Source organism: Magallana gigas, chromosome 8 (genome assembly GCF_963853765.1).
Source record: "Magallana gigas chromosome 8, xbMagGiga1.1, whole genome shotgun sequence".
NCBI lineage: Eukaryota > Metazoa > Mollusca > Bivalvia > Ostreida > Ostreidae > Magallana > Magallana gigas.
In genome coordinates this window covers 10,264,553-10,277,696 of record NC_088860.1, presented here as the reverse complement: position 1 = coordinate 10,277,696, position 13,144 = coordinate 10,264,553, and the positions used below count along the sequence as shown (strand labels likewise).

General features: G+C 33.1%; 2 protein-coding genes across 4 annotated transcripts; one reads left to right on the top strand and one right to left on the bottom strand.

Annotated features, from left to right (window-relative positions):
• The first annotated feature begins 4 nt into the window (after nucleotides 1-4).
• On the top strand, nucleotides 5-5,293 carry LOC109618986 (ragulator complex protein LAMTOR4 homolog). Its single transcript, XM_066067981.1, has 4 exons — nucleotides 5-145; nucleotides 519-605; nucleotides 3,507-3,624; nucleotides 4,494-5,293. Exons 2-4 carry the CDS (start codon nucleotides 525-527, stop codon nucleotides 4,589-4,591), a joined length of 297 nt encoding a protein of 98 aa, XP_065924053.1. The 5' UTR covers nucleotides 5-145; nucleotides 519-524; the 3' UTR covers nucleotides 4,592-5,293.
• LOC105330190 (purine nucleoside phosphorylase) lies at nucleotides 5,290-12,710 on the bottom strand. Of its 3 annotated transcripts, XM_066067980.1 has the most exons (7): nucleotides 12,556-12,655; nucleotides 11,742-11,759; nucleotides 10,159-10,328; nucleotides 9,769-9,872; nucleotides 9,104-9,279; nucleotides 8,689-8,879; nucleotides 5,290-8,038 (listed from the first exon to the last, which is right to left on the bottom strand). In XM_066067980.1, the coding sequence occupies exons 1-7, from the start codon at nucleotides 12,564-12,566 to the stop codon at nucleotides 7,833-7,835; spliced, it is 876 nt and encodes a 291-aa protein (XP_065924052.1). In that variant the 5' UTR covers nucleotides 12,567-12,655; the 3' UTR covers nucleotides 5,290-7,832. The 3 variants fall into 3 exon arrangements, with proteins under 3 accessions (XP_065924052.1, XP_034329191.2, XP_011430092.3); XM_034473300.2 differs by lacking the exon at nucleotides 11,742-11,759 and having other exon boundaries at nucleotides 12,556-12,710; XM_011431790.4 differs by lacking the exons at nucleotides 11,742-11,759; nucleotides 12,556-12,655 and adding an exon at nucleotides 12,289-12,445.
• Between the last annotated feature and the right edge of the window lie 434 nt (nucleotides 12,711-13,144).

Genomic DNA, 13,144 nt, shown 5'->3' with positions numbered 1-13,144 from the left:
TGATAAAACACACACCAAAGTTTGGTTCCATGAAAATCATAAACATAACAGAAAGCTTTTATTTAATCTTGTTCTAGTTTTTTTACTAACGAGAATTGAGGTCACATGATGAAAACCAGTACTTCCGGTTGTCTGCTAAGTGGTGGTGAGTAAGATTATTTTTTTTGGGAGATTTTCTCCATTCTGATTTTGAGTTTATGGTATGCATTTTATTTCATTTTGTTTATGATTATGATTCATTATGTGCCCTATTGTTGGTTAAAGCAAATCATTCACTTGGATTGTACTATTCTAGATTCTCTTTTGAGAAGTGGACAGGCAGGCATAGCCTACAATGCCTGTCCACTTCTCAAAAGAGAATAGGATTGTACAACTTTAGTTGTTATTAGAGCCTATCTCAGTATCTGCCTATGTAATGCTCTCAAACTGTCCAATTGTGCAAGTACCAAGTGCATTAGAAAATTTATATACTTTCAAAAATACTTAACAATAAAAACACCATTTTCTTTTTATTTTAGATCATAATGGCAAATGTTCAAGGGGTTGATAAGATTCAAGACTCTCTTGGATATTTGGTTTTGACTGAGGAAGGTGCTGTAATAAGTGTAAGTATAAAAAATTGAAATGTTTAACTTATAATGTAATCTCGCGGGGACCTATGAGTCGTTACCCTAAAACGTGTGCCACATTAGGCGCTTGGTTAACTTGTTACACTTAATTTGAATAATAACATTTGTAACACGACTGGGGGTGATGATGTTAACAAATATGTATAACTCCACTTCAACCTCAGACGTCACAAAAATTACTTCGGTCCTGTGCAACCCGCAACACATGCGCCGGATTTGTGATCTTTATAGATCAATGAAGAATAACACCGTACTTTTGTATAACAAATTGTATTGTACACCAATATTACAGCAAGTAAGGCAGGAATAATGGAGAAGTGCTTCTACACATTTTCTCAACCTATATTTATACCATCGTCGGAAACCCACGGTCGGTCTCGCTTCTAAGAGAAGCGAGACCGACCGTGGGTTTCCGACGATGTATTTATACTAGATAACAGCCTAACATAGTTAGGCTCCTATTAGGCATCTATTCGGCTCCAAATAATAGGGCTTCTTGCTACCTAACAAGATTAGGCCACCATTAGGCGTTAGGCACCAAGCAATAGGGCCTGTGCACCTAACATTATTAGGCCTCTGCCTAAGACGACCAATGTCGTTAGGATGCCATTAGGCTACCTAGTGATTATATGACGACAAATAAAACAAAACATCTTTATTATGCATTAAAACTAACATAAACAAATAAAAAAAAACACTACACATACATATAAAGGACTTCTATTAATTTCTTTGTATGACTTAATTTACATTTATATTCATTATTTTTTTTCATTAAACTTGGACTAAAACTTGCAAGATTTGCGAGGAAACCAAATGGAACATGACCATAGGACTTCAACTAATTTAGGGCCTAGCTCCAACGATATTTAACAAGCTTATTTGGTGTATTAAGCACATGTAACTTTCTGAAGTATCTTTCTCTCTCTCGTTCTATAGTCTGTCCCAAGATATTTATGCAGCACATTTGGACGATTTTTAATAAAAATACACATACCTGTGAAAGAAGTGCAATTGAAATAGTTAAAAGGGATAATTTCCAAGATAATTTCATTGACACATTATTATCTTTCACTCAGAAAAAATCACAGGAACGAACATTCCCTACGTTGATTTATAATGGGGAATGATTACATCTTTTCTACACTTGGAATACATCGTGCAATTTTTCAACGTTATCAACTGGGCTTGCTGCAATACAAAATCCCCGTAGACATCACATTTTTTGGCATTGTACATGTATTAAAACCTGATAAGCTAACGGGCGTTTCGACTTAGAAATCTTGGAAATTTTTCATACTTTTAAAAGAAAATCGTTTGAACCTTGAGGTAATTACAAATGTATAAATATCAAGCAATTAAGCAAAATGTGAATCCAGGATATCTTGGGACAGAGTATACATATTATCTGACATAAGACATACCTGTTCTACGTACTATCTGACATAAGACTTACCCATTCTACCTAATATCAATGGGCATAAGAAATACACATTTTATGTATTATCCAACATCTCTCTCTCTCTCTCTCTCTCTCTCTCTCTCTAATCAGAAGTACATGTCAAATTAGAATGTAACATATACACTAATCTTTACATTTTTCAGTGTCTTTGCCTGTGGTAACACTACATATCGATTTTGTACTATATAACCCATAACTTCAAATGTCGTATAATTGGGGCGCCAGGGGGGTTTGTTTATATTTAATCGTACAATGGTTTAAAATCATATAAGTAAAAGGAATCATTCTTTGAATGTTATGAGGTGATAATTTCAGTAGGGGAGTGATCAAATCTATCTTAAAGCCCTTCGGACTTTATTGGATTTGATCATGCCCCGACCGAAATTATCACCTCATAATACTCAAAGAATAATTCCTTATTCTTAAATGAAATGAAAATTCTAAAGGAACTATATATATTAGTTTATATTTTATAAGTATTAATGTTTTGATATATATATATAATGATTATTGCATTTTTAATATCGAGCAAAGAAATGATCAGTGTGATTATTTGTATACACTGCATTGTGATGCAATAAGCAAAAGGAGGTAAATGGTGTTAATTGGTCTAAGAAATAATTTTGATCGATAGTGCTATTTGTTGGAAACATCCTTTGGACACTGTGATCAGCTTATATTTTATAGGCGTAAAAATTGTAAACTGATTCCCATATATAAGTCAATAGGCCCAAAATATTGTTTATCTTATTACACCCCCACAATATATAGGAATCACTTTGTCTGTCTGTCCCTCTAAGCAAAATTTGTGTCTGGTCCGTATCTTTTATTGAGAAACATTGGAAGTTCTTACTTCACACAAACATTGCTTATGACCTGATGATGTGTCAGGAATTTGACCCAAGGTAATTTGGCAAAGTCAAGATCACTGGCAGGAAAAGTTCCAAATTTATGTCCAGTCCATAAGTATTTTTATGGAGAAACATTGGAATTTTTAACTTTACTCTAACATTGCTTATGACTTGAGGATGTGATCTTCACCTAGGGTCAGTTGTGCAAGTTCAAGGTCATTGTTTAAAATATGCTCAATTCCTGTCTGGGTCCTATCTTGTAATGGAAAATGATAAGAAGCTAAAATTTAACACAAAGGTTGCTTGTGACCTGTAAATATGTGTCTGACTTGAGCTGCGGTAATTTGTGCTAGTTCAATATCACTAACAAAAAGAAGCATCCCTTTTTTTTAAATAGAGAAATACTTCAGTTTTGATATTTTCTTAGCAGGTGTATCATTTATGAGCTTGATCACAGTAACTGTAGTTCTATTACCTGCCACCCGGAAACTCACATTTTAACAACTTGTTGCTGTTATATTTTATACACTACAATGAAACAAAAAAGCTCTTTTTTATTTTCAGTCAGGAGGTGATTTACAAAATGCGGAGGCATTGGCTGACAGATTGACCAAACTTGTTTATACAGCAAGTAGGATACCTGTGTCACCAGACAGGAGAGAAACATTTCACAAAATCTCAGGTTAGTGTTAAGATTTTGGCTGGCATGTTGGTAGGTAGACTAAGGGTTGTCCAATCAATGTCTTTTGGACCCTTTCCTGTTTGGTACATGAATACCCAATAAACAGATGATGACCTTATTGATTTTGAACCCACAAGATCAAAGGTCAAACTACTCTGGACATTAATTTGTAGACTTTTGTCCAATCAATATATCAATGAGTTATTTTTATCAAATAAACACATCATTCTATACTTAATTTTGGATATCATATATAATCACCTATCAAGGAGACAGGTACAAATTTGGTACATACTGGTAGATACCACCTGGAGAGCAAACAACTTTTGTTGATTTTGAGGTCATAGGGTCAAAGGTGAAGATTCAGTCTACTTGGAGATTGACTGGTAGACTATGCGTTGTCAAATCAGTTCTTTAGAGCAATTTGCTAGATAGACATCAAACTTATTACAGAGGCACTCCTTAAGAAGTAGATGATTCCTAAGACCACTTAAGCCATAGATATCACCCATTTATCATCTTTTAACTACCAGTAGTCTAAACATTTAGTTGACAGACATCAAACATGGTTCCCTGGTAACCTTAAGAATTGAGGACAACTATTATTTTTGAGGATACAGGCAAACTACACCCATCTTGACATGGACATCTGTCTGTGTAATATCTTCAGAATCCTTTGCTTGTTGGATCAGTGCCTTGTAAAAATGTTAATACATGTCAATTTTGCCACATTAAAAATTAAAGATTTTTTTTCTTCATTTTATTGAATTGATAAATTATCATCAAATTTATAGGCATTGAATGTTAATTGTTTGCTTAATATTGGTCTCATGCATGATATATCATAAAGTTTTAATTTTGAATTTCAGTGATATGGGAACAGTTTATGTATGTTATCACAGTGTCAAACCATAGGATATATGTCTGCAAGAGACCATATAATCCTCAAGACCCAGCTGTGGCTTAAAGACACAGAAAGACTCTTGTGCATTAAATAAACTAATGATTTACATAATCAGAGGAATGAATAGAGCATTGTCTCTGTCTCGACTGGTTTGTGGTAATCATACGGGGATCTTTTGTATACTTCTGTTGTGTCCAGATGTGAACACATACTTGTGCTGGGACACAAGGTACACAGACAATTCCAGCAAACCAACCGTTAATTATATATATTTCATTTAATACTTTTTAAAATGTTTTTCGAAGTTTATTGAGTTATGTCTAACTTTTACCTTTTTAATCTCTACCACAGTTCTTTAATTGATTCGTTTCCAAATTAAAAAAAAACGGGTATGTAAATTATTAGGGATAGTATGTTATCCCAAGGTTTATGAGTTTTGCCAATCTACTCACTGGTAATCTAGCTGCTAAATTGTCAAAATTTCCATCAGTGTACATGTTCCTATTTAGTTGTTACATATGACTATTGTTTTGTTTCATGCAGTTTATTAGGTTTATCTAAAACTAGTATATTTATTCATTGGCCAATTATTACATATAATCAATTGTTCAACATTTTTCAATCAACTATTCTAATCATATTATCCATTGCATGATCATTGAATGAAGAAGACAGAGTTTTTCCTCCTGGAAAATTTCTGGTTCTTGATCAGTTGATAGTTATAATTACTGATGAAAGAATATGAAATAAAACAACTCCAATTTACGTACCAGTGTGTCTTTTTTATTGATGGATAACAATAGAATTCTGAACAATCCAAAGTTAACGGTCATTACACTCTTTACATCTCCATAATGCTAAGGCTCTCATATTAATGTGCAAGTGTGAGGAACATTACAATAAGCCTTAACATTGTGAAGCTGTACTGTTGGATATGAAATGTTGTACATAACTCGTAACGTCTGTGTAAATATTAATTAAATATCTGCAAGTTTATATAGATTAAATGGATAAAATTTAGGAAGAAACATACAAAACCTTAAATATTGTACCAGTAAATGCCAATAATATTTTGCTTGTTCAGAGATTAAACCTGAGATATTAACTAAGGAAGTGAAACAAATAATAAGAAAACGCCACGGTGCTCTCTTAATATAGAACGCTTGAGATTCAGAGAATCTATAGATATAGAAACACTTGATATGACAAGATATTGAAGTTTCCTGAGAGAGAGAAAGTTTTGTAAGCATTCCATTGCTACACAAGTCAAAAATGAGATGCATTCTCTGTTATGTAATTAACCAAATAAATCTCATACATAGAGTACTGGCTGTCCCCTTATCTTCAAATATTGCACTGAATACAAAAAGTATGACTACATAATTTTTCAAAAAAAAAAAGAGGGAAACAAAAAAATTTGCATTTTTCATGATGCAGATGAATTTGACATCATTCAATATTCCTTTGGAAGTTTGTAAGCATATATCAGGAACATGTTTAGTAGGATCATTGAAAATTTGTAGATCTACACAAATTTGGGACCTAATGAATTCATCCCATTATAACAAGAATTGAAAAAAATCTACATTATGCATACCAGCATTACAAGTGCACATACAGTACATTTTTTTTAATAGAAAATTTGCAAGCAAGCACAAAATCCATCATTTTCAAATTGATACAATATTCAACCCTGCTAACAGAAGAAAGGAATTTACTGTTCTATTTTTTTTTTACTTACAATGCATCACTCTGCTAGCACAAATAGTTTTTGATACATGCATACACAAAAACAAATTAATGACCATGTATGGTAGTCGCTTAAATATCTGAAGATGTCCAAAACCACCTGGACTTAATAACAAGTAACAATAAAATAACATTGATTCTATATATAAAAAGAAACAGATATATTTTCAAAAATTCAAATAACTTATCATCATTAACTGGTGGAAAACATGAAATTGATAATTTTATATCAAAATTTCATCAACCTTTCTATCAACAACAATGCAATAATTAAGAACTGTTAGATTAATATCACAGTGTAAAATGATCTGTAATTTCGGCACTGCCATACAATAGCAACAGGACTTTGATTAAAGTGATTTTAAATTAATTTCTGGGCAAAATAATGCAAATAAAAACACCATTACTAAAAATAATCATATTGACAGGAATTTTAGCAAATGATGATTGACTAACTAAGATTGTTTTCAAGTACCTTGCCTGAATTAAGATATGGCACTATATAAGGAAAGAAAAAAAGAAATTTGGTCTGGATTAAATATGATTGATAGATGACCACTAAGCAATTGTTTTTGTAATGACTAATAAATAAAGGTGTATGGTCTGATAAAATGCATTATTGCCTGACCTCCTTAAAAATACTTTTGATATCTTTAATATTGATAAAAACTTTTTACATAACTATGAAAGTTGTTTTTAAAAATTATAAAAGGTCCATCATAGTAAACATTATTTAACTCTGCAAAGTCATAATAATATCAAATGATATGAAAATAATTTAAGAGTTTCTCATTTATTTAATGAATAGGGTAATCAGTTCAACCCAGTATTGTTCTGCCTGAATAAGACTTTGATTTGGATCATACAGCTTTAAGATTTTAACAAAAATCATAAAAAAAAGAGAAAGGTAAATAAACAGAATCCTCTCCTATTAAAATATTGAAATTCTTCATATGCAGGAGATGGTAGGTAACAAAATATTCTCAATTATGCTGAAACTTATGCATTTTAAAGAAAAGGGCCAAAAATATGGGCAGAAGGGTTTCAACAATTCAGAACCAATATGCAGTAATGCATCTTAAAAACTTGCATGTGTATTCCCCTTTACCAATTATTTTTGCTTGGAATCAATGTGCTGGTAAAAAAAAATGAAAACTGCAAAAAATTATTGTAGGAATGAGTGTATAAATGCCAATACTTGTTCTTATCTTAAATCATGATATGGTCATGTGAGAAGAAAATTGCAAAATGAAAGACATGGGACTAAATATTCTAAGGGAAATGGATGTTAAATAAATAAAAGTACTAGGTCAACATGAATAAACTATAAGCACATGCAATATAACAAAAAAAAATAACAAAAAATTGTAAGTAAAACTAATATTCTACATATAAAATAAAAAAAAGCAAGTACATGTATATGTTTTCCCTGGTCTTTTGAAAAATCTCTCTCGGGAAGACAGGAATTAGGTGGTAAAATACAAGCTAAAAATAAAATTACAAAACCCAAAAATCCAGCAAATGGCTCACTAACTCCTAAAAACCATGTCCTTCATTATTCTACAGTTGTGTCCTTCAGAAGACGCATGACGATAGCCTTCAGATCCTCAGCTCTTTTCTGACCAATGGCAAGAACTTCTTCGTGGGTGGTGTGGTTGGCAGTGTCGTAACTCAGGCAGCACATGTCAGTGATCAGAGAGAGGCCAAACACCCGCATCCCCATGTGTCGGGCCACAATGGCCTCAGCAACGGTGCTCATACCTAAAACGAAAGGATAGGAATTATGTCCCTTTATTTGTATTATTTAGTATTTGCAAACCAGATACTTGTCTAGATATTATTTGTGATAATGAGTTTTATTCAGGATTCTTAATATTAAATAGTGTAAATCTTTTAAGCAACATTGTCTTAGTAACTGACAAGTGCAACAAAAAGATCTTAAACTGACCCTAATAATGTGTTAACTCTATGTAATACTCAGTGTTAAAGTTAACCACATGGTTAAATGAACCTATTTCAAAAGTGTAAAAGGGTTTTTTGTCTTAAGGATCTGTTAACTTCAATCCTCTCTCAATACCTCACTTAAAACTTTACAAGGTCTTGACAAATACATAAATGAAGATGTTTGAGTATCCATGATGATAAATCGTAATTATTATGTTGACTGGCATTCAAGGCTGAATTTGTGGCAAGGAAACGAGGTCCAAACCTGACAGCAATAAAACAGTTGCCCACGTTTAAAGTTTACACTTCAGTCCAACAGTTCAACTGTTGCCTGTTAACCTTGTCAACAAGTTTTATTCTATGGTAGCTTTGCTGTGACAATTTCAGTCAATCCCAATTGACTTCAATTTTGCAAACACATGAATTAATTATTAAGATTTTTTACATCCAAAATTATAGATTCTCACCGACTGCATCACCCCCAAAGGCTTTCAGTAACCTTGACTCGGCCACTGTTTCAAACGTCGGTCCCCCGATCATGACATAGGTTCCTTCTCTCATGAGCTGACTCAGACCAAGGTCTTGGAAAACCTTTTTGCAGGTAGCTCGAAGCTCCGGATCATAAGTATCAACTGTGGCAAGAAAACGAGGTCCAAATCTGCAGAGATAAGATCAGTTCCTACAGAAATAGGAGAGTCGTAACTGTTGTCATTATATCAGACAGAAATTGGATGGGACCATGATGGAAGAAAATTCATGAAAATTCATGAATTTGTAACATATGATCGATAAGACTGAGTAATATCATGTAAGCTACAGAAACATTATAATTTGGGCTCTAAATGTAATGGTGCCTACAAAACAAAATCAATGAACTGCTACCTCTCATCATTGGCTCCGCGAAGAACACACTCGCCAGTTAAGCCAGGAAGATCTATGTGATCCCGAATAATCATCATGTCGCCAACATTAAAGTCTGGGTTGATGCCACCGGCTGCGTTTGTCAGGAATATAGTAGTTACCCCCAGAGCCTTCATTACTCGGATTGGAATTGTGGTCTGAGTTCAAAATCAATTCTTTGTTTAATGTTAATATACCAGTAGGTTTCCAATATTAATACATGTATTTCAATAATCAATAAAGCAGAAATAGCAAATATTCAGAGATACAAATAAAATTATGCATTATTAATCTCCTTAAATTCTTATATGTTTAGCATTATTTAATATAGTATTAATCTACAGTTAAAGCAATGGTTATTTCTAAAGAGCATGGAAAATAAAATATTTGGCACATAAAGAATAGATTCTTTGACATATCCCATGAAATGTTCATCAAGAGTTAATAGAGACATAAATCTACCAAACAATTAATGACACTCTTATTCCTAATGTGTTGGAAGTGACGTGTCAATCCTTTTAGTCTATAATGACAATACATTTAGTTCCCCATGGAATGGATTTGATCGGAGTGGAACAAGGAAATTTCTAGTTCTCAGGAACATAATACATTTATCAATCTGAGTCTTCAATCATGCAGTGCTTCACCTTCCACATAGGATAGCCTTCATAGCAGTGTAACCGTCCCCTCATTAGCACCACGGTTTTACCCTCCAGTATACCAAACACCAGCTTTCCCATATGTCCTGGAACTAGAAGAACAGAAGTCATATATTGCTATGTACAATGTATAACAAAAACTTTTTTAAAACTCCAACTTACTTTGTTATACTAAATTATTTATGGTAAAGTTATTTGCAAGCAAAGTGATTTTCTATACATGTACTTGCTCCTTCACTCATAATCACTATTCAAAGAAAAATAAAAGGAGAACCCTGAAGACAAACAATCCAGATGAATGAACAACCTTGGCCCTATACTTATATATGAGATAAAGAACTGTAGTCAACATTTAACCTTGAATTAACCTTGACCTACCTGTACTGACTGGGAAAGTCGGTATTTCGCTGTAAGGGAGAATCTCAGCATCCTGGACATCGTCTGCTAGACCACCTAAACCGGACCCACACACGATGCCGATCTTTGGACGGTGTTTCACACGACCCAAAATGTTCTGAGCTATGGAGTTGACCTCTTCAAAACTTGGTCTGTAAACCAAACAGGTGAAAAATCATTGGTAAAATATAGTAGGTACCCGATACGTGCCTACTTAAGACTTCTTGAAATCTTGTAATTGTCTTTTCACATTTCCTTAGTAGAGGGATAATGCAGTGACCTTGGATCAAACATACTGTTAAATCATCATTGTTTGTGGGAGACCAATGTTTATGGCTTTCACGGGTTACCCTTGCCCATGAATTTTACATCCCAACAAATTGTATTCAAGCATTTGATGAATATTTATTACACTAGCTGTTTTTTTGTCATAAAATGACTGATACATTCGGACCCATGTGGTCATGTATAAAGGAGAAAATCGATGTGTTTATTTGAACAGAAAAAATAATAACATTATTTAATACAATGAATCAAAAAATGACAGTAACAATATAAGATAAGTAATAAAGTAATACTGTAATGAACTTTTGAGTAGTCCCAAACTGTTAAGCAGTAATTGCTTTTTACTGTTTACATAGTCTGTCTATCACAGTCACATGTTAGACTTGTATATAGCAGGATAAAATGCTCCATTAACTTGGTCATACGACTATAATTTATCAGCCTTTGCAGCCGTATATGTAAAAGCTGAATGTTGTTAGCTTTTAATTTGTCCAATAACGATTCAGTTCTAAGCACTGCAAAGACATCAGATATGGCTATTGCGTTCTAGTTTATGCAATCCAGAGGACTATTTTCCCAGAATTCATGCTTGCTACCAACGAAATTATGTCCCCACAAACCAGGAAAATTTTGGCCACCCATGAACATTGACCCCCATTAATAAAAATAATTCCACAGTACACATTTGTGTCATTTGGCACATCAATGTTAAGGTGCAGGGCTGTTGTAAATCAAAATCTTCAAACCTTGAATTCAGATTGATTTATTACCTTACAGACTTCTCAAAACAGTGTGAACACCTCTCTTTTTTTTAATCGCTATAGGTAAAACCAGAATGTATCCCCAAAACATTGATGGTAATCAAAAGTGCATGTTTGTGTTAAAGTAATAAGATATGATGCTGACAGGACAACAGAAAGGGGATTACTATCAAATGCATCAAAATGTTATAATTTTGTTAATGGGTATACATTTTCCATTAAAATTTCATTGCATGTACATGGTATGATCGAATGGCAATTAAAAAAAGTCATTACAGTACTTTGGATTTCTCACGTTTTCACTGCTTTATCAGACTTTTATGAACCGACTTATAGTTTATACCAAGGTAAAACTAATGAAACACTGGGATTCACATTCTTGAAAATAAAAAAAAATAGGTACGGTAATAATTTGTTTTAGTAATCCATCAGACTGGAGGGGAATGTTCTTTGTTGAATGAACAGTTCACAGGAGGTTCTGCATTCAATGGGTTGAATAATCATGAGGCCTCTACTTACTTATCTATATCAGTGAAACTGCAATGAGCAAACATATCAGAACAATTATCATAAAGAATGATGTATCAGGAGCAAGGATGTGTATCATTCCCAACCAACCTTTAAATATTATTCAGATTTTAACTTTATCTCGCTATGAATTACATGACTGCCAAACTCTGGTTTGAAAATTTACCACCTCTCAACATACACATTTTAGAAAAAAGTTTATTGGATAAAATATAAAGGCTATTTAAGAAGATTTGGAACTGATGCATGACCTACCAGTAAATAGATTGGCTATGATTTTTATCGAAAATGATTACAAAGTAATAACATAAACTTTTAAAATGATTTACAAATCATAATATCTATCGAACCACTTAGATATATAACATGGGTCTATTTATGACTTAATATGATTTTTAGCCAATACACAAGACCTTCATTGAAGCCTTCCCAACAATGCACAATACACAGTATTGAAGTCTTTCCAACAATACACAATATACAAGCACCCCACCCCCCCCCCCCCCCCCTCCCCATGTAAAATATAATTTCTACATACCCAACAGAATTTTCCTGTTCTCCTTTAGATGTAAATTTATCAAATAAACTCTGTAGCATTGACTTCTTGCTAGACAAAAATTTAGCCACGCTAAAGGATGTATCCGACATCTTTTCAGCCTCCATACTCACTAATAAGGTCAAATTATGAATGAGTGCAACTGGTCAGCTGATCACTACATCTTTATTCTAATTAATTCACGATCGAAGATCGTTTGCTTTGAATATGGCTGCGCAGAGAATTCTTACTTTTATAGTAAATACATACCCATCACCCATGATTGTAGAATATATTGATTTGTCAGAACTTGTAGAAATTCTACCTGTGTCAGAAAAAGGAAACCAATTTGATGTAAACTAAAACGAATATCGAACCCGATCAAATTAAGATTCGTCGCACCTGTAGGCACTTGCCGTTAAAACGTTTCTTTTCAAAGATGGATGCTTTGCATGAATAATAACTGATAAACATATGTATTTGAAATTATCTACAGATGAAAGGATTTGTTTTTATGTCAAGTGTTTGATTCGCTGGTTTGGAAATAGAATCAATTATCAATTTTAAGATCCTCTATGTATATACAAACTTGCTAAACACAAGTTATGTTATAATTTATTCATTTAAAATATAAAATAAATACATATTTCAGAGCGTTATTCATTTAAAGTAAGAAACCCAGCAAAACCGGAGTTTTATTTTTGTTTGCAATGGTGTAAGGCCCAGTCACTCCCTGTGAACTCTTTATTGACCGTACGTCCTTGTTTTAAACTTTTTTTGTAAAGACCAAGGTATCGGGCATTTATCTAATATTTCAGTACTAGGCTTAAGTGTTTTAATCTGGAAAAAATTAACCTGA

What these genes read in the sequence shown, in the direction of transcription:
- LOC109618986 (XM_066067981.1), top strand. Translation starts at nt 525, where the DNA reads ATGGCAAATGTTCAAGGGGTTGATAAGATTCAAGACTCTCTTGGATAT. An exon ending in AGGAAGGTGCTGTAATAAGT is followed by an intron (nt 606 to 3,506) that starts GTAAGTATAAAA and finishes TTTTATTTTCAG; the next exon opens with TCAGGAGGTGATTTACAAAA. An exon ending in AACATTTCACAAAATCTCAG is followed by an intron (nt 3,625 to 4,493) that starts GTTAGTGTTAAG and finishes TTTGAATTTCAG; the next exon opens with TGATATGGGAACAGTTTATG.
- LOC105330190 (XM_011431790.4), bottom strand. Translation starts at nt 12,413, where the DNA reads ATGGAGGCTGAAAAGATGTCGGATACATCCTTTAGCGTGGCTAAATTT. An exon ending in AAGGCTATCCTATGTGGAAG is followed by an intron (nt 9,280 to 9,768) that starts GTGAAGCACTGC and finishes TTTTGAACTCAG; the next exon opens with ACCACAATTCCAATCCGAGT. An exon ending in CTTTGGGGGTGATGCAGTCG is followed by an intron (nt 8,039 to 8,688) that starts GTGAGAATCTAT and finishes CTTTCGTTTTAG; the next exon opens with GTATGAGCACCGTTGCTGAG.